The sequence below is a fragment of the Entelurus aequoreus genome, linkage group LG13, assembly GCF_033978785.1.
Source record: "Entelurus aequoreus isolate RoL-2023_Sb linkage group LG13, RoL_Eaeq_v1.1, whole genome shotgun sequence".
Taxonomy (NCBI): domain Eukaryota; kingdom Metazoa; phylum Chordata; class Actinopteri; order Syngnathiformes; family Syngnathidae; genus Entelurus; species Entelurus aequoreus.
In genome coordinates, this window is record NC_084743.1 from 31735880 (window position 1) to 31757402 (window position 21523).

Here is a 21523-nt window from a genome sequence, read left to right on the forward strand (position 1 = left end):
CATTATGATTTGTACATTTTCAGAATGTGCTTGTTCTATTTTTAAACAAAGAAAACAATCTGAAGTTGTCTTTATCTTTAAGTTATTGTGCCGTGATTTTAACAGTGCGGCCCACTTGGGAGTAGATTTTCCTCCATGTGGCCCCCGATCTAAAATGAGTTTGACAATCCTGCTTTATAGAGAAGAATATACTTTGTGTATGTGCTGAATAAATGTTGCTAGCTTGAGAAGATGAAACCTTGATGTTTTAATTTGGATGAATATAACATTACATATAGTACACATTTATTGGCATTACTTTTTAAAGTAGACAGCTTTGAATCAAACCATACACAATTTTTAACAGCTCCATGCACACTCCGTCTCAGAAGGTGGCGGTACTGTGCACAAGAAAGTGGCTTGCCAACTGCCAATAAACAAAAGAAGACCAAAGAGTGACGTCACTGAAATCCCTCAGACTTCCGGCTTCGAGATGCACCGGTAACCTGCCAATAAAGTATGAAGAAGGATAAGCGGTAGAAGATGGATGAAAACGAGATGAAGAATTGCAATAAAGTGCAGGGCTCACATCGAAAAAGTCGGCTATGTCTCGAGCGATACACACAACAATGAACGCATCGAGCACTGAGGACACAGGAGTCGCGGTGGTCTTTATTGGAGAATGGATCTGAAAATAAACACAGAAAAGAAGCAATGTGCCTGCTTGATGGTCATCTTTGCTGCCATCTTTGCTCATCTAGCGACTTGTCATAGGACGTGCAATCACCGCGTCCCTCTTCCGGAAGAGGTAACTATTATTATTTTACCCTCCTTTTAACATCAATATCCAGGCTGTTGCAGGTAATTGGTCATTACCATAGGCTTGTTCTGTAGGAAAAACAAGTATAAAGTAAGTATTTCAACTATTTAATGATTTTTAAATAGACCCCCTTACATGAATCAATCAATCAAAGTTTATGTATATAGACCTAAATCGCGAGTGTCTCAAAGGGCTGCACAAGCCACAACGACATCCTCGGCTCAGATCCCACATCAGGGCAAGAAAAAAACTCAACCCGATGGGATACAATGAGAAACCTTGGAGGGGACCGCAGATGTTTTCAAGTATGCTGAACACCCTTACAAAGATTTTAGTTGGTGAATAATAATATCAGTAAGAAAAATAAGAAGAAGAAGAAGTATAAGAATATCTCAAGGGGGTTACATTAGATATTACATTCATTTGCTTTGTGGCCTACAGAATAACACCCGTTGTTGATGTTTTCTTCAGATTGACCTACATTGTGTTGGTTTTGGTATCTTTAATGTACAAAATGTATCTACTAGTGGCCCCCGCATCCTCCAATTTGTCTGTATGCGGACATCGCTGGCACCTGGCTCGCTGGCAATAAGCTATCCATACACTTAGGTAAAACGGAATCCATCCTGTTTGGGTCCCAAATCAACCTTAAGAAAGTCAGTGACTTCACTATTAAAGTGGATGACATTGTTATCACCAGGAAAGATGAGGTCACCTACCTAGGTTCCATTCTAGAGGCTAATCTTTCCTGTGATAAAATGGCAACCAAGGTAATCAAAAAGGTCAACCAACAAACGAGATTTCTCTACAGAATCTCCTCTCTGGTCAACAAAAGCACCATGAAGATTCTAGCGGGAACCCTCATTCAACCCTTTTTCGATTACGCATGCACCTCCTGGTACCCCAGCACCTCCAAAACCCTCAAATCTAGACTCCAAACATCCCAGAACAAGCGAGTCAGGTTACTTTTAGACCTCCACCCCAGATCACACCTCACTCCTACCCACTTCTCCAAAGTGGGCTGGCTCAGGGTGGAGGACAGAGTAAAACAACTTGCACTGAGCCTAGGCTATAAAATTTGCTACAACTCCCTGATACCGAAGTACATGTCAAACTACTTCCATAACGTAAATGACCGCCATAACCACAACACCAGGGGGAGCTCCACAAACCACGTCAAACCCAGATTCCGATCTAACAGAGGTCTTAACTCATTCTCCTTCTATGCCACATCAATATGGAATGCACTCCCAACAGGTGTAAAAGAAAGTGCATCTCTATCCTCCTTCAAAACCGCACTAAAAGAACACCTCCAGGCAACTACAACCCTAGACTAACACCCTCCCCCCACCACATTCCACCTCCCCGGATTGTAAATAATCAAATGTATATACTGGTTCTTATGCTTTCTGAGCTCACTATTTTCACTGCTCGCTGTACATATCCTACGAAGTCAGACCTACACTGTTTCAATGTCCATTTCTCAGATGATATAATTGTTGATGACTGAAGTGCTGATAGCAACCAAACCCAAACCCCCCCTCCCCCCTTCCCCGCCCCAACCCCTCCACATCCCACCCCCCGGATTGTAAATAATGTAAATAATTCAATGTATATACTCTGATGATTAACTTGTGAGATGACTGTATTATGCTGATAGTATATATTTGTACCATGAATTGATTAACGTGGACCCCGACTTAAACAAGTTGAAAAAGTTATTTGGGTGTTACCATTTAGTGGTCAATTGTACGGAATATGTACTGTACTTTACAATCTACTAATAAAAGTTTCAATCAATCAATCAAACGCTGTAGAAAGTATGTACACCCCTGCAGGCTTTCCCCCAGATTGTCAATATATTGTTGTGGCGTGGCGAAGTTGGTAGAGTGGCTGTGCCAGCAATCGGAGGGTTGCTGGTTACTGGGGTTCAATCCCCACCTTCTACCATCCTAGTCACGTCCGTTGTGTCCTTGGGCAAGACACTTCATCCTTGCTCCTGATGGGTGCTGGTAGCGCCTTGCATGGCAGCTCCCTCCATCAGTGTGTGAATGTGTGTGTGAATGGGTGAATGTGGAAATACTGTCAAAGCGCTTTGAGTACCTTGAAGGTAAAAAAGCGCTATACAAGTATAACCCATTTATCATTTATCATTTGTGGTAGGGGCGTGGTCAACATAATGCATCATATAATTTGCATAATTTGTGCTGATGCATAAATTAAAAAAACAAAAATTCTACATACATTTAAAAATGAATCTGAGTTATTAGTAATTAGTATTACCGTATTTTTCGGACTATAAGTCACAGTTTTTTTCATAGTTTGGCCGGGGGTGCAACTTATACACAGGAGCGACTTATGTGTGAAATTATTAACACATTACCGTAAAATATCAAATAATATTATTTAGCTCATTCACGTAAGAGACTAGACGTATAAGATTTCATCGGATTGTTTGGTAAACGTATAGCATGTTCTATATGTTATAGTTATTTGAATGACTCTTACCATAATATGTCACGTTAACATACCAGGCACGTTCTCAGTTGGTTATTTATGCGTCATATAACGTACACTTATTCAGCCTGTTGTTCACTATTCTTTATTTATTTTAAATTGCCTTTCAAATGTCTATTCTTGGTGTTGGGTTTTATCAAATAAATTTCCCCAAAAAATGCGACTTATTCTGCAGTGCGACTTATATATGCTTTTTTCCTTCTTTATTATGCATTTTCGGCCGGTGCGACTTATACTCAGGAGCCACTTATAGTCCGAAAAATACGGTAATATATATTATTTTGTTATATTGTTTAGCTCTATTTTTCAATTGTTGCTGCTTATAGAACAATGTAACGCAGGCAGCACTTTGTCGAGAATTTTTAAAGTTTGTAAAGACTTCTGCAATCCTTTTAGTGATGAGAAAACGACTAGCGAAAAATATTGCATCTTTTTCTGGTGTCTCTACTTGTGTCTGGAGACGCTTTACTGCAGCGAACCTGACGTCACACTTGCTTCGCGATGCTGCTCCAACTGTACCTTTCTCTCCTTGAAAGAGCGCCACCGTCTTATTAATATTTGCATTTTACACATTTTGTAGATCGCTGTTTGCAGGTATATCTTGGATTTATTAAAATATGTCCACATTGCTGACAGGCTGCCATTGCTCCAGACAATTGTGTGCGTGTTTGCTCACGTCATCACAACATCCTGTTTCGGCAGTCCTGTTTCAGTGATTGAAGTTTTTTTTCAGTGGCCGAATTTTCGCTGCATCATTTGTTAATGGTGCGTAAATGATAGGCTACATATATCCATTCATACAATATATTACTTTATTTTGTTTTCACGTAAAAAAAAGCACAACATTTTTAAGGTGTGGGGGCTTTTATAGTACCGTGGTGGGGCGCCACGATCAATTACATGTAGGGGAAACCCTGACATGTGTGCAGCTTTTTAAACACATCATTACAAGAAGAGGCTGGAAGCTACGCACCGAAGCTCCTGGGGGCAATAAGTATTCTGGAGCAAGAGAAGAAAAGATCTAATTTTTATTTTTTAAATCGTCTGCAACAAAAAACTCGAATTTGTGGATGAAATCGATATATCGCCAAAGCCTTTGTCTACGCGTGAGCGAATATTACAAGGCCAGATACCTGGCAGAAGTTAGCAAAGAGTGATGGCATATAACCTTATGCCATAAAGAAGAAGGATTTCTTGCTGGTTTGAAATGATCTGGACAAAATAAGGGATGTAGACATATCAAAAGTCGTTCTACACCAGTAACCAATTCAAGAAACACAAAAGTATGGAGGCACACAACTTTTTTACCAGCGGCTAAGTCTATGATCTTGGTGTAAGAGTTTTAAAGGACGATCTAAGACTCATAATTGCATGTGTAAATTAAGTTTTTGTGGTTTCCAAATGCTATAACTATCTTTGCTACAACCTTTTATTTTTTTATTTGTAGGATTGATCTTCTCGTATTTTGTCTTCCTCAGACTTCTAGTAGACTTTTTGTTGTGGCCTAGGTTTAGCGTAGGGGCCCAGTCCTGGTCATCCACCTCGAATAAACCACTTGGATTTCCTGCACAACAACGACGACGACTAAGCTTTTATGTTTCTGTTATTAAAAATCGACATTAAAAGTACAAATAAGCACACTTTTAGTGACAATATGGTAGATTTGATTAACAATCACAGTGTTGGAACTTAAAATTACGTTAGGAAGACCTCTGATTGTGGAAATAACCTATTTATATTTAGGCATAGCAACTAGTGATGGGTTGATGAGGCGTCATGAAGCGTTTCGACACATTGCAAAACTGTATTGATACTGTGGCGATACTGTGTCACTAAATACTGACATCTGCTGGACATTAAAAATCCCTACAGGCAACCTATGGACCGACTCAACTGACACTGAATTTATGACCTATTATATACAATAATATAAACCAAGTCATTGTATTTCATTTAGGATTATTTAATATCTTCATTTAAATAAAAATATATTTTTATCTTTTTTAGATACAGTCAATAAATAATGTGAACATGTAACATAACATGGAAATCTAAGAGAACGTGTTGTGAATGAGGATGCTTAAAGACTGGGAATTTTTTTTTTTTTTTTTTTACACATTTTTATTAAAAAAAAAAAGTTTTTCCAACGTATTAAATTTTAGACGATTTCTCTTCTTAGTTATTATTTCTCCGGCTGTAGAAAAGACCCGCTCACAGGGCACAGAGGAGGCGTCAGTGCGACACAGTTCGCGTATCGGTCACGTGACCGAAACAGCTCATTATCGGTCACGTGACTTTCTAAAAGCGGTACGCACACCGACACAGGGTTTTTCTCTATGAGCTCGACGCATGCGCCGATGCATCGGTGTTGCCGGACCCATCACTAATAGCAACCTTAACAGAACACAAACAAACTAATGTCCTTAGTTTACGCTTAGTTCTGCACTCAAGCACTACCTAAATAGTAAAGAATAAACTTGATTGTATCACAGAAAGTTTGTCAAACAAATCAAATGTTCAAACAAACCTTTGTGATCACTGCAGACACGAACAAGCATGGACCGACCATACTCCACAAGATGAAAGTGACATGTTTGAGAGCCATTCCCCTCTACGCGCTTTCGTAATTTTCCTGACTTTGTTTTCTCTTCCCGACTGTCGTCTTATGAACTACCTTTTTCGGTACTCTATAAAAGCTCTTTCCTATCTCTTGATATGAACGGTTGAAACACCCAAGAACAGCACAGCAAAGAAAACTAACGCGTCTTTCACTTGATTTATCGCAAGGCTCAAGCTTGTTTGCCCTCCATGTGCATTACGCTGCCACAAAGCAAAGCAGACGTGATGTCATAAGCAACTTATCAATTGATCCCTGGGGTACGTCTGGAATTCTGGAATGGATAAATTATATTTACATTATTTATTAATGGGAACTATTGCCTTGATTATTGTGCGGTTCGGTTTTCGTTGAACTTTTTGGATCGAATTACTAACAAAAACCAAGGTACCGCTATACATGCACAGTAGGAACAATGGAAGCCATAGGTTTAGGTCCTCTGGTACTTTGCCCTTTTGAGCAATGGAGTTGAATAGCTCTGCTTTGAACGTGAATTTTCTTGTGTCTTGTTTAGGTGGTCCATCATGTGTATCTGAAACCTGAACGTTTGATGAAACGAAGCTCTGATGACCTTCATCTAAAAATTAAGATAATCTATGACTACAGTGTTGACCAGTGAGTACTGAGATAGTCCATTATCTGAAAACACATTTGTTATGACTGGACTATATTTACGGTATATTCCCTATAGTTCGGAGGTGTCAAATTAATTTTAGCTAAGGGCCACATGGGAAAAAAATCTATTGTCAATTTGGCCAGACTGGTAAAATCATGGCATGATAACTTAAAAATAAAGTTTTTGTTTTTTACACTTACTTATTTCGGTTAATAGTATTCTATCTTCATCTGTTGTTATTTATACTTAATGAATACATTATATGATAATGTTCATCAGTCAAAAAAGTGGATTTGGCAGAGTTATAAAATGCTCTCAGTGGTGTTAATTTTTAATCTGTCAGAGGATAGAATTACAGGATGTTATTAATGTGCTGATTTACTAACATCCTGTGGTTTATTCTGTACATATGTAGCATTATATACAACAAAACCTGTGAATTTGGACTCCATCCATCCATCCATTTTCTACCGCTTGTCCCATTCGGGGTCGTGGGGGGTGCTGGAGCCTATCTCAGCTGCATTCGGGCGGAAGATGGGGTACACCCTGGACAAGTCGCCACCTCATCGCAGGGCCAACACAGATAGACAGACAACATTCACACTCACATTCACACACTAGGGCCAATGTAGTGTTGCCAATCAACCTATCCCCAGGTGCATGTCTTTGGAGGTGGGAGGAAGCCGGAGTACCCGGAGGGAAGCCACGCAGTCATGGGGAGAACATGCAAACTGACTCATTTAATTCATTACGCGTACCCCGCCTACCGCCTGAATGCAGCTAGGATAGGCTCCAGCACCCCCCGCAACCCCAACAAGGGACAAGTGGTAGAAAATGGATGGATGGATTAAGTTAGAAGGGGATACATATAATTTTAGCATATTTATGGGTGCCCAGAAAATGTGTCCCCGGACCCCAGACATAAGTAATTCATGAAATGTACAGATTATCAAAAGCATTTATATGGGTAGAAATGTCAGGTAACATTACCAACAACATTGTTGACAATCAAGGCATGGACGTAACAATCCACATAAAGTACGTAGCGTTCAAACACGGAAGTGTTGCCTCTAATTTAACACAGAGCTCCGCCCCCTCTGAAGTCATTCACGCTTTAGTGGCAGGGTATACAAAGAATTGCTACTGCGACATCCAGTGGACACATTTAGAACAGCAGTTTCTTTCATTAAAAAATTCCAGCTCATTTTTATACTTAGCAAACTCATCTCGCGGGCCGGATAAAACCTTTGACACCGCTGCTATAAACTATAGACTACTAGGAGCGAGCAGCTACAAAACAGCTAAGCACACAATAGCACACATGCTATACATATGTAATAAGTGTCCCTAATTGAACAATACTGCAGTCTAAAACCAGTGTTATCATTTTCATTTGTCAAATAAGACCAATGTTTTGGTTTAAATCAGATACAAATGTTACCCTTCCGCTGGTGATGGCTTTTTGTTGTTAAAAAACATCAGTTTAAGCAATGCCAATAATGCTATTTCTTCACAGGCTCCCCGCAGACAAGAGAAGACTTGTAAAGGTAAGAGGTTTTCTGGAAATGTTTGAGTACGTTTCAGCTCAGGTAATCTTAGAACTACAATATCACTCACTTGCATCATCCTCCTTAAAAGGCTCTTTAATCGGGTAATTGTGTTAGTTTTCTTGACTTTTCCCTTCCTTTAGATGAGATAACCACATATCTGTTTTATTCAAGAATTTAGTTTATTAGCTAAGTAGTTTTAGGGTATTTTGTACCATTACTGCACCAAAAAGTAACCGGATCATCACCCTAATACCAAGGTGCATACTAAACGGTGAGGATGCCTTACCGTTACACACCTAATATTAGCTGATGTGAACAAGGTTAATGATATAATTCCATTTGGAAATGTAACAAATACTTCCATTGTCTGTTTCCTCAGGATAACCTGTTCCCGCAGGCAATTGACTACCTCCAGAAAGCCTTATTCGTGAGACGCAGGGTTGGGCCTATTTTGCTCAGCAGGTATGCATCCCAGCCACCACAGCAAACCTCTCACCAACTAAGCCCAAAACAAAAAGGAGAGCAGCGCTATCACACATTGGAAGGATTTGTAAATATGAATTGTTTTAATTATATTGTAAAACTTACAACCGTTGCTTGGAGCGATGAATTAGGAATATTTTCAAGCAGACGGTTGAATGAACGGTTATATTTCCGGTTCAAAGCACGAAACAGGAAGTACATTTTCAACCCCCAGCACCGGCAGTGAGCAAATGCTTCCAAAAGAAGGCGCCATAGCACAAACAATAACACACCTTTTTAGTGTCTCTGTCAGTGTAATATGATACGATATGTTGAATTCAAAACATTATGGCCGTTAGTGAAGAAAAAGCTTGGAAGCATTGGAAACAAGGTTTATAGTCTGGAAAATACGGTATTTTGTCATATTTTGCATTGTAACTTAAAAAAAAACAAAAAAGGTTGTTAGTCTGCACCTTTTATATCACTATATATTTATTTCTGGTGTATCTGACATTATGAAATGAAAACATAAATTCTGTGAGAGGATGCTCTACATCTCATACTGCACTCACTGACCCACTGTAGATCAGACAAACACGCTGTTTTACATTTGCTAAACAAAACTCTGTCAACCATTGTTCATCCATCCACTCATCCATTTTTCCGCTTCTTATCCGAGTCCGGGTCGCGGGGGCAGCAGTCTAAGCAGAGATGCCCAGACTTGCCTGTCCCCTGCCACCTCCTCTAATTCTACAGGGGGGATACAGAGGCGTTCCCAGGCCAGCTGTGAGACATAGTTTCTCCAACATGTCCTAGGATCTGCCCCGAGGTCTCCTTCCGGCTGGACATGCCCGAAACACCTCACCCGGGAGCCATCTCAGCTGGCTCCTCTCTCTACTCTGAGTTTGTCCCAGATGACCGAGCTCCTCACCCTATCTCTGAGGGTGATCCCAGACATCCTGCGGAGGAAACTCATTTCTGCCACTTGTATTCACAACCTTGTCCTTTCGGTCATTGTCCAAAGTTCATGACCATAGGTGAAGATAGGAACGTAGACTGAACTGTAAATCACTGACCTTCTTCACCACAACAGACCGATGTAGTGACTGCATCACTGCAGACGCCGCACCAATCCGTCTGTCAATCTTGCGATCTATTTTTCCCTCACTCATAAACAAGACCCTAAGATACTTGAACTCCTTCACTTGAGGCAGAACTTCTCTCCCAACCCGAGGGGTGCAGTCAACCCCTTTCCGACTGAGAACCATGGCCTCAGATTTGGAGGTGCAGATCCTCATCCCAGCAGCTTCACACTCTACTGCAAACCGCCCCAGTGAACGCTTAAAGTCCCAGTCCGATGAAGCCAACCGGACCACATCATCTGCAAAAAGCAGGGATGTGATCCTCTGGCCACCAAACTGGAAACACTCCACACCCTGGCTGTGCGTAGAAATTCTGTCCATAAAGATAATGAACAGGACCGGTGACAAAGGGCAGCCCTGGCGTAGTGCAACATCCACTGGGAACATGTCTGACTTATTACCTGCAATGCGGGGGTCGGTTCCACGTCTCTCTTTCAGGCTGTGGGCTTGAAAGAGACTTCCTCCACGGGCTCCGTGGAGGAACTCCCGGCCTCCAGGCGCTCGCTGACGAGCCCCTGCTCTGGGCCTGGCTCCAGAGTGGGGCCCCGGTGTCGCCTCGACCGGACGAGGTGAGGTTCCTCGATTTTCCTTTCTTCATAAGAGTCTTCTGAATCGCTCTTAGTCTGACCCATCACCTTGGACCAGTTTGCCTTGTGAAACCCTACCAGGGGCATGTAGCCCCCGACAACATAGCTCCTTGGATCATTTAGGTACTCAAACTCCTCCACCACGTTAAGGTGGCGATTCATTGAGGACCATTCTTCATGAATATGAATTGTTCTGTCTCTTAATGGTATGTGAACCTTATTATACACATAGTACATGTATGTGTACTATGTACAGTATAATATCATGGTTGTAACCTACCTAATACTGTACAATACCATCTTTATTTATAGAGCCCTTTAAAAAAAAAATATTGAGAAACAAAGGGCTGTACACCATAAATAGCTAAAAGTACAGGGAAGAATAAAAGCAAAAAAAAACACACACACACTTAAACCATTAATTTAGAAACAAAAGTAAAATATATATTCAGAGATACAAAGATCAGATAAAAAATATCTTAAAAAACAATGAATCAAATAAAAGTGACTCTTTGTCCTTTTTATTTCAGATAAAGCATAAAAAAATGTAATTTGCATACCTAATTTACTTTTATAATTTCAGTATTAAGGAAGTTTCAGTAACTTTTAGATATCATGCTGTCGTTCCATATTGTTTTACAAAAAACTGCAAAACTCTATATCTTTATTATTATTTAGCCCAACTCAATGACAGAATAATACACGTATAACTCTTTTAACAACAGCAAACACTGTACTGACTAGTAGGGAATTGGAACTCTGTCCTATAGTTTTAATATTAATTTAATTTGAACGTGAAATTGAATGTTCATCACTTGTGTGTATATCATGACAGACAATGTGCAACCAACCAGTATTTGAAGAGGAGGGATGACCCACATCGCTACTGCCAGAATGCCTGTGCAGATGTCACACGTTGTGGCCCAGTTTTGATACCCCAACACCACTTACAGGTCAGAAATATTTTTATTGACACACTGTATTAAGAAAATATACTGACAGTCATACTGTATAAATACAAGACAAAATACACTTAAGGTAAATCTAAATAGGAGAATAAATACATTAAAAGAAAAAGACAATGCGTTTGTCTTTCTGAAGAGTAGATGGGAGAGGGGGTGGAAGACAAAACAATAATGCAATTTATTTATATTAATCATCTGTCTGTGGTTGTTCCACTGTGGCCTCACTCTTGTAATAAAACACCTTTTATTTCCATTTAATTATTTTTAAGGAATATGGTATGATGTTTCATTGGTCAAACCTAAATCAAACGTAACTTTATTGATTATATGACAAAATGTGATTGCAAGCGAAAAACAAAAGTTACACTAATTAAGTATATTTGTTGAATTGGAACATACTTTTATGTCATATGAAATTTAGGCAAAAGGTAAACTACACTCTGGACTGGCCGCCAGTCAATAATGGAGATCAAACAGTATAGAATCAAGATCGTTTGTTACTGATGGTGATTAGAATGTACGGTGCATTTCCTTGTTGATCACGGCCAATTGGTTCCAGGGCTGACCGTGGTAAGCGAATTTCCAGGAAGTAGGATTATTTAGAAAAAAATGAAATATTTTCACAGTTAAAGCATAAAAAAACTGTTTACAAACTCCTGAATATATATTTTTTTTAACATAATTAGAGTGCTCAAAACATGAAATAACACCCATATAGTCACCTTTACACTCATTTCAACCAATATAGTAGCCTTGAGTGTGTTCTACTGTAGATTAGAGTACGGTACTCACAGGTAGCCCAGAGGATCCTCTAAGCGTCATTGCTCCCACGGATGTGTGTTGTTCTGCCAAAAGTTAGTCAACTTGACAGTCGCAGCTACGACAATTAGCTGTTTTGTTAGCATTGCATGTCTCGTGTTGTTATTCCACATCCCTCAATCACAGACTCAATAATGTCATGTGGAGCTGATGATGTTGAAGATGAAGTGCATCAGCAGAGTTAATCTCCACTTCGCATTGTCCAGACAGCTGCTCATAGTTTAGAGCTCGTAGCAGACTTGTTAGCATTAAGTGGCGCTCCGAGTCATATCGAGTCTTGGTCCGCCTTGCCTTTTGACATTGATTGTGTCCAAGGCTCACCAAAGTGGAGATGTGATATTGATGAGGCAGGAGTTGAAGAGGAAGTGCATCGAAAAGTTGTTCTGCCAAAAGCTGGTGAACAAGCTTGTCGCAGTGAATGTACCGTAACGCCAAGATTTGCTGCTGTGTTGTTAGCATCGTCAGCCTTAACCCGGAAACTGTGGATATTTTTATTGATCGCCACAACACAATGAAAGAAAATAACACAAACATGGCACTAGGGGTTGCACAGACGAGTCGGCTTTAGAAGCCACAATGATGTATTGACAGGTTTTTTTTAAGTCACTGATCACAGGATTTTGGCCATACCCAGAATTTATTTTTGCACTGATGTGGGAGAAGTCGCCATACTGGGATTTGCAATGCGTTGTGATGCAAGTTTCTGCCTGCTACCAGTCCCCAACACACAGGCTGTGTGCGCAACACGGCACAGCTGCTCCCCGCCAGACAGCAGGAATGATAACTAGAGATGTCCGATGATATCGGGCAGCAGATATTATCGGCCGATAAATGCTTTAAAATGTAATATCGGAAATTATCAGTATCGGTTTCAAAAAGTAAAATGTATGACTTTTTAAAATGCCGCTGTACGTAGTGGTACACGGACGTAGGGAGAAGTACAGAGCGCCAATAAACCTTAAAGGCACTTCCTTTGCGTGCCGGTCCAATCACATAATACCTACGGCTTTTCACACACATAAGTGAATGCAATGCATACTTGGTCAACAGCCATACAGGTCACACTGAGGGTGGCCGTATAAACAACTTTAACACTGTTGCAAATATGCGCCACACTGTGAACTCACACCAAACAAGAATGACAAACACATTTCGGGAGAACATCCGCACCATAACACAACAGAACAAATACCCAGAACCCCTTGCAGCACTAACTCTTCCGGGACGCTACAATACAAACCCCACCGCCCTCTCCCCACCTCAACCCCGGAACACCTCAACCTCCTCATGCTCTCTCAGGGAGAGCATGTCCCAAATTCCAAGCTGCTGTTTTGAGGCATGTTAAAAAAAATAATGCACTTTGTGACTTCAATAATAAATATGGCAGTGCCATGTTGGCATTTTTTTCCATAACTTGAGTTGATTTATTCTGGAAAACCTTGTTACATTGTTTAATGCATTCAGCGGGGCATCACAACAAAATTAGGCATAATGATGTGTTAATTCCACGACTGTATATATCGGTATCAGTTGATATCGGAATCGGTAATTAAGAGTTGGACAATATCGGAATATCGGATATCGGCAAAAAGCCATTATCGGACATCTCTAGTGATAACACTGACAAATCCTCATAAAATGACATGAAATCGTGTGTGACAATTGGTATGTGCGATAAATTAAACAATCAGGCAGAAAATCCAACTGGAGAAGGTTGTTGGACTTACTTGGATTTGTCTTTTTCTTCCTGATTTTGGTGCTTTTTCCGTGGGTATATATAAGTAACATTTTTAAACATGGAGCATTTATTCTGAAAATCAACTGACTATATTTTGTAGACGTCTTGAACCTTCTGTGCCACTCTACACTTCTGTGCCATCAATGCAAAACTTGTGATTGTTGATCTTGATTAATTTCAGTTCAATCACGGTGATCAGCTGTCAAGGCCAAAAATATACAGAATATGCTTTTAAAAAAGGGAAAAAAAATCTGGGGTGTAGTGTAGCCCCGCAATATTTGAAGCTCTTTGTGGTGAGGGACGGCTGTACCACTACACTGTCAAATTGTCAATGTCAAGATAATTATGTAAAAAAACTACACTTTACCTCATTCTTGTCTTGTGTGTTGCACTTTTAGCAATGCAAGATGTGCAGTGAGTCAGGGAAGTCCTGTGGTCCCACAGGCCCCCCAGATGGCCCAGGTGTGGAAGGGTTTGACTTTGTACTCTATGTGAGCAGTGTCATCACTGAGCGTTGTGGACAGGAAAACATTGTGGCCTACGCAGCTTACTGCCAACTGGAGTCGGAGTTGGACAGGTAGGAGGCTAGAGTTGAGCCACAGTACACGCATTCACGACTGTACCACACGTGACGTTACTGGAAATGTTAAGACGTACATGACAGGTGGAGTAAGAGAGGAAAAGTACAGACCATTTATTATGGTTTCTTTTTCGTCAGACCTGTTGCAGGTTATGCCAACTTGTGTCCCACCATGATCACCTCACAGCCGCACGAGTTTGAAGGAATGCTCTCCACCGTCAAACATGAGATTATTCATGCTCTGGTCAGTACATCATCCTTCTTTCTGCTGTCAAAGTCTTTTAGCTCCTTGTTAAAAAATAGTGAAATATTTAACAATTGGAAATGTGCATTTTTAAACCTAAGAAAATATCAAATTAAGTTAACCTGTAAAGGTTATAGTGAGTACCGTAAACTCCGGACTAATAGCCGCTCCTTTTTCCTAAATTTTAAACCCTGTGTTTTTTAAAAGGTACGACTAATTTATTGATTTTTCTTTGATGGCGGCCATAATGCAAAAATGTTCCAAAAAAACAAGCAAACACATTGATGAGGTGTGTTATGGTTTATGCCATGGCGCCATCTTTTGGACGATTTGCTCACTTCATCAACTCCAAGCAACAATTCTAAGTTTTACAATAAAACTTAAACTGTTTATACTTACTAAACCTAATGTTTTATGTCTGTAGGAGTGTTTTCATGCACATTTGTACCCGTTATCGCAAAGTAATGAAGCTAGCATCTTTAGCATTTGTTAATATGCTAACATGTTCACGAGTGTCTCTGTTAGTAATGTTAACTTAAAATTACATTCTGTTTGTATTGTTTCACTAAGACGTCACCGTGGAGTTATTGAGTTTGTTTCATTTAGGTCAGGGGTCGGCAACCTTTACCACTCAAAGAGCCATTTTGACCCGTTCCACAAATTTAAGAAACCGTGCGTCGGTTGAGGTGGGCGGGTTTGGGGGCGGCGGGGTTTGGTGGTAGCGGGGGTGTATAATGTATCCCGGAAGAGTTAGGGATGCATGGGATTCTGGTTATTTGTTTTGTTGTGTTTATGTTGTGTTACGGTGCGGATGTTCTCCCAAAATGTGTTTGTCATTCTTGTTTGGTGTGGGTTCACAGTGTGAGGCATATCAGTAAGAGTGTTAAAGTTGCTTATACGGCTACCCTCAGTGTGACCTGTATGGCTGTTGACCAAGTATGCCTTGCAGTCACCTACGTGTGTAAGCAGTGGCCGCATACAACATGTTACTGGGCCGGCACGCAGATAGTATGGTGCAAAAGCAGACGCGACGACAGGTTGTAGAGGACGCTAATAAAGGCAGTGCCATCACGGCACGCCCTCAATATTGTTTTCCGGGTGAAAATCGGAGAATATTTGCCCCCGGAGATTACCGGGGGAGGTACTGAAATCCGGAAGTCTCCTGGAAAAATCGGGAGGGTCGGAAAGTATGCAGCTGAGCCGCATCAGAGTGGTCAAAGAGCTGCATGCGGCTCCGGAGCCGCGGGTTACCGACCCCTGATTTAGGTCCATGACGAGGACTTCGGTTTTGTTTGATCAGCCGTTTAATTGTTGTGTTACAGTTTGTAAACAATTAAGGTATGTAAATAAACATTTACAAAAAATATATCTGCGTAAATAACTCATTTTGCACAGTACATATCTGCGGCTTACAGTCTCCCCTAAAATTTAGTGGGTGCAGCTTATATACCGCTGCGATATATTGTCCGGAAAATTCGGTAGTGCATTTGTACAGTATACAGGTATACTACAACTCACCAAAGCTTGAAACTTTCATTTACTATTTTTATATGTCTGTCTTCTTCTTTGTTCTTGTACGCTGACTTGTCAAAATCCCAAAATAGAATTATTCAGCAATACACAATTATGTTCAGAATTAATGGAAACACCTTTTTTGAGCAGCACAAGAATTTTGCAGATGTTGCCCTTAATGACCGATCTGTCCATCAGGGTTTTTCTGCAGGTCTGTTTGCTTTCTACCGTGACGATGACGGCAAACCTTTGACTCCTCGCTTCGCCAGTGGCCTGCCTGCCTTTAATGAGAGGTGATTTTAGTTTGTTTTCAACTTTTGTAGAAGTAAATATCTTTCCCAATTCAAAGAGAAAATATACTGTATGCTTTATTTGTTATGATAAATGGATTAAATAAATGATTAGTGGTGCATGGTAAATAATGGACAGATATTTATCAGGCATAGGCTTCAGCGCCCCCTGCGACCCCGAACGGGACAAGCGGTAGAAAATGGATGGATGGACTGTATAGGAAGAATTTTTATATCATAACGATAAATCCTGCATTTAAAATAGCTCAGATATAAAACGAGTGTTGCATGGTAAGTTTCGGACATATAATTAATTGTAAGACCAATATATGGAATTTGGACAACGTAACTTTAAATCCTAGATCTAAAATCAAACAAAGCACCACTATGATTCAGTTTAAGAGACTGTTCAAACTACAAGTGTTCACAAAGTACACAGAACAACAATGACAAACATATCGAACCCTTTTTTTTTTTAGATTATTTATGTATTTAATATTTGTTTACTTAGTATGTTATATGGTTTATTTATTATTTATTTATTCGCTGTACTGTTACAGAGAACAAGGAAATGGGATAATATTGCTAAAAGGGGTAGGATTAAATAAGCTCAACTTCTTCCTACTCCTTTTCGGACATGCTGTAATGAAACAACTGGAAATATGTAATGCATTACATTGTATCGTATGCATGTTCGAAATAAACTGAAACTGAACTGAACTGAAAAATAGCTCCGTTTGAGACTAGAAAAAAAACCTTGAACCACAATAAGCACAAATGAACACATGTTGCGGCACACAAGACTTTCCAAGGGGGGCAAGAGAAGGCATTCGGCCCGAAGCTGCAGCCATCAGAGCTCTGCTTCATGAGCCATCATACCAAGGTGGGGTTGAAGCGGCAAATGTGAGGGATGGGATTGAAGTGTATGTGTGCATATCTATGTAATACAGGGGTGTCCAAAGTGCGGCCCGGGGGCCATTTGCGGCCCGCAGGTAATTTTTTAACGGCCCCACGACACATTCTAAAAATACGATTAAATAAATAAAAAACATAAAAAGTGGTATAAAAGAGCAAACAGGTGACAAGAAAATGTTGCAATGTTTACTCTAATGACACAAAGCTGCCATGCAGGCTGTTGTTTCCTTTAAAAAATAATAATTAATCAAAATCAATGTCATTATGAATTATTGACCTATTCAAGGCTCCAACAACGTCACATTAAATATTCCACTTTGAGACATTTTTTGGGGAAAATGTTGCATATTTTGTGTTTACCATATAAAAAACAAAAAGTTGTTTTTTTTTCTAAAGAAGGGCCTAAAAAGAACAAACAAAAAACATAAACAACAATAAAAGTTATAATTGACGGTTGGATCTGAAGTTGATCTCAAGACGATTGTGTTTAAAGTAAAGAGTAAAAAAAAAAAGTAATTTATTTTTAATGAGTAGGACCCTTTTGGGTCCCCAAAAATTTTAGTGGGAATTTTTTTGTGTCATTGCTCAAAAAATAATAATAGATTCAAATCAATGTTGTTATGTGTTGACATTTTTAAGGCTCCAATTATTAGATAATCTCAAATATTCCACTTTAAAATATTATTGGGGGAAACTATTGCATTATTTGTGTTTTTTCCATAACAAAACAGGGTTTTCTTTGACAAAAAGGGCATACAACTTAAATCTTTAAAAACGTTATATTGACAGATAGACCTAATGTTGATCTAGAGATTTAAACCTTGAATAATAATAATACAAAATAATGACACATTTTAAATATTTTGTTGACCAAAATCCTTTGGGGTCCCTGGGATCAAGCCTGAGTGGAGGCCTAAATGTATATTTTTTAAACATATATTGTATTGGTTTTTGAAATAAAAAATATCAAAATGGCCCCCGCTTGCTTTGATTTTTCAGTGTGCGGTCCTGAGTGGAAAAAGTGTGGACACCCCTGATGTAATAGTAGTCCATGGGTGCATGTCTGGAAGTCGCTTCGCTTAGCGTCATGAAAAAGTATAAACATACCAAGGGGGAAGGAATTTTTAGGGCGTCTTTTGGTGCAATGGTTTCGCTGGGGTTTTTGCAGCATTGCCTTACCAAGGCCATTGCAGAGGGAGCTGAATTGTAAATAAGGATTGTTTTGCTGAGGGGGAGAAAACACATTCCTATGGTTTGTCTGCTTGAGTTGTCTGGAAAGGTTCTCCAAAATGTAATCCAATTTGCGATTTAATTCAGAAATCGTCAAAGTTTTAGTGCCTTAAACTCTGCCCAGCCCATCCATCACGCTGGGTAGCCTCTGGGCTGAATCGCCAGGCACACGACACTCCGCTTCTCCTCGGAGTACATCGTATATTTAGCCGCAAACGTTTCGTCTGGACAGGCAACTTCCCCAGGACCTGATTTTCTCGTCGAGAAGATTTTGTCAATTTTATTGAGAGACCAGTTTACCAATTCCATATTTTAGATTTCGGAGAACAATGCAAAAGAGAGCCTCTTAAAAAGTTCAGACAAGACAAATCAAGGAGCAAAAACAGGGGATATTACGGAATGGGAGAGGGAAACGTCTGTCTTTTTTTGAGAGCCAGAAGATGAAGACATACATATAAAGTATATACAAACGTAGAATAAAGTTCTCTCTGCACCGACAGGAAGTGAAAATAAAAGAGAATATATTTTCTCCTATCTACAGCTATACTGGGAAGATTTTCTGATCAATGAATCCAACTTCATCCGTATAGCACTTTTCATACATAGAAGATGCAGCAGCACAAAGTTTGACATACAGTTCACATTTAGCAACTGAAATAGTCTTGACCATACATTCCCACAAAACACAATCAGCCAATAAAGTAGAACAATTAAAAACATTAAAAGGAATACAATAAAGTGTTTTTGAATAAAACCAAGGCTTAAAATATGTTGAAAGTTTACTCTTAAAAATATTACCATTCACGACCCACCTCAGATCCTCAGGCAGACTTTATCGCGTTAATTGCTAGCTATCTTAAATGCTAACAGACGGTAAATACAAGACACATTAACATATTTCCCCATTACAAAAGTGATACAGTACATCCGGAAAGTATTCACAGCGCTTAACTCTTTCCACATTTTTTATGTCACTGCCTTATTCCAAAATGGAATAAATTCATGTTTGTCCTCAAAGTTCTACACACAATACCCCATAATGACAATGTGAGAAGTTTTTTATTTTATTTTATTTAGCAAATTTCTTAAAAAGCTCCATCAGGTTGGATGGGAAGTGTTGGTTTTCATCCAGGATGTCTCTGTACATTGCAGTGCATTCATATTTCCCTCTATCCGGACTAGACTTCCAGTTCCGGCCGCTGCCACAGCATAATGCAGCCACCGCCATGTTCAACTGTAGGGATGGTATTGGCCTGGTAATGAGCGGTGCCTGGTTTCCTCCAAACATGATGCCTGGCATTCACACCAAAGGGTTCAATATTAGTCTCATCATACCAGAGAATTTTGTTTCTCATGGTCTTGGCAAATGTTTACTAAGAAATGACTTCCGTCTGGCCACTTTATCATACAGGCCTTATTGGTGGATAGCTGCAGAGATGGTTGTGTCTCTGGAAGGTTCTCCTCTCTCTACAGAGGAATGCTTGCGCTCTGATAGAGTGGCCACCGTATTCTTAGTCACCTCCCTGACTAGAGTCCTTCTCCCTCGATCGCTCAGTTTCGACGGCCACCCAGCTCAAGGAAGAGTCCTGGTGGTTCCAAGCTTCTTCATTTACAGATGATGGAGGCCAATGTGCTCATCGGGACCTTCAAGTCCTCAGATATTTTTCTGCACCCTCCCTCAGATTTTTGCCTCGAGACAATCCCGTCTCAGAGGGTTAAAGACAATTACTTCGACTTCATTCTTGGTTTGTGCTCTGCCATGCACTGCCATGTGTGGGACCTTATATATAGACAGGTGTGTGCCTTTCCAAATCATGTTCGACCAACTAAATTTACCACAGGTGGACTCTAATTAAGCTGTAGGAACATCTCAAGGATGATCAGTTGAAACAAGATGCACATGATCTCACTTTTTTGCAAAGGAATTGTGATTTCTTGTTTTTTTTAGTTTTTAATACATTTGCAAACAATTCTAAAAAAATGGTTATCATGTGGTATATTTGTGTATAATTTTGAGGATGAAAATGAATGTATTCCCTTTTGGAATGAGGCTGTAACATCACAAAATGTTGTAAAAGTGAAGTGCTGTGAATACTTTCCGGATGCACTGTATGTTGACAATGGATAATTACACCAATACGGTCTTTCAAATTAGTCATTGGTGATAGGTTGATTGGCAACACTAAATTGGCCCTAGTGTGTGAATGTGAGTGTGAATGTTGTCTGTCTATCTGTGTTGGCCCTGTGATGAGGTGGCGACTTTTCCAGGGTGTGCACGGCCTTCCGCCCGAATGCAGCTGAGATAGGGACAAGCAATAGAAAATGGATGGATCGATGGAGTCCAAATTCACAGGTTTTGTTGTATATAATGCTACATATGTACAGAATAAACCACATTATGTTAGTACATCAGCACATTAATACCATCCTGTAATCCTGTAATTTTTTTTTTTAGTACAGTGTAAATGTTATTTGGAATTACTATTACTTTACTTTTCTATTCACCTGCACTGTAATTTTTTTTAATGATACAGTTTTTGTCAGTTAGGTTTTGCATATTTCAAGTACAATTTGACATTACTTACTATTGCAACAACACATCATCAATAGCGTAGGGCATTTGGAAAATGTCTAAAACTATTAAAATCTCTAACTTATTTTTGTGTGCTTTTGTACCAGCCAGGGCCTGTACCAGTGGAGTGAGGCAGTTATCAATAGTGTCAGCAGGCTGTGGGACATCAGAGGTGGGATGATAGTGCGACATCAAGTACATCTACTTGTGACACCACATGTTGTGGTAAGAAACTCCTCTTTTTATTGCTCATATCCTATGCTCCAGATATCCTATCCTATTAAAAAACTAATTATTTACCAAAATGTGAAGTGAGTGAAGTGAATTATATTTATATAGCGCTTTTCTCTAGTGACTCAAAGCGCTTT

At 39.8% G+C, this 21523-nt stretch overlaps 1 protein-coding gene across 3 annotated transcripts in view; it reads left to right on the forward strand.

Annotated features, from left to right (window-relative positions):
- The first annotated feature begins 423 nt into the window (after positions 1 to 423).
- lmln (leishmanolysin-like (metallopeptidase M8 family)) overlaps positions 424 to 21523 on the forward strand; it is a 42948-nt gene continuing 21848 nt past the window's right edge. For 2 of the 3 annotated variants that reach the window (XM_062067720.1, XM_062067722.1), the window contains exons 1-9: positions 424 to 787; positions 6448 to 6548; positions 8066 to 8096; positions 8479 to 8561; positions 11126 to 11243; positions 14211 to 14389; positions 14531 to 14636; positions 16347 to 16441; positions 21263 to 21380. In XM_062067720.1, coding sequence (XP_061923704.1) covers positions 662 to 787; positions 6448 to 6548; positions 8066 to 8096; positions 8479 to 8561; positions 11126 to 11243; positions 14211 to 14389; positions 14531 to 14636; positions 16347 to 16441; positions 21263 to 21380 — 957 coding nt within the window. In that variant the 5' untranslated portion in view covers positions 424 to 661. The remainder of the gene's footprint in view (positions 788 to 6447; positions 6549 to 8065; positions 8097 to 8478; positions 8562 to 11125; positions 11244 to 14210; positions 14390 to 14530; positions 14637 to 16346; positions 16442 to 21262; positions 21381 to 21523) is intronic. The other variant, XM_062067721.1, reaches the window with a different exon arrangement.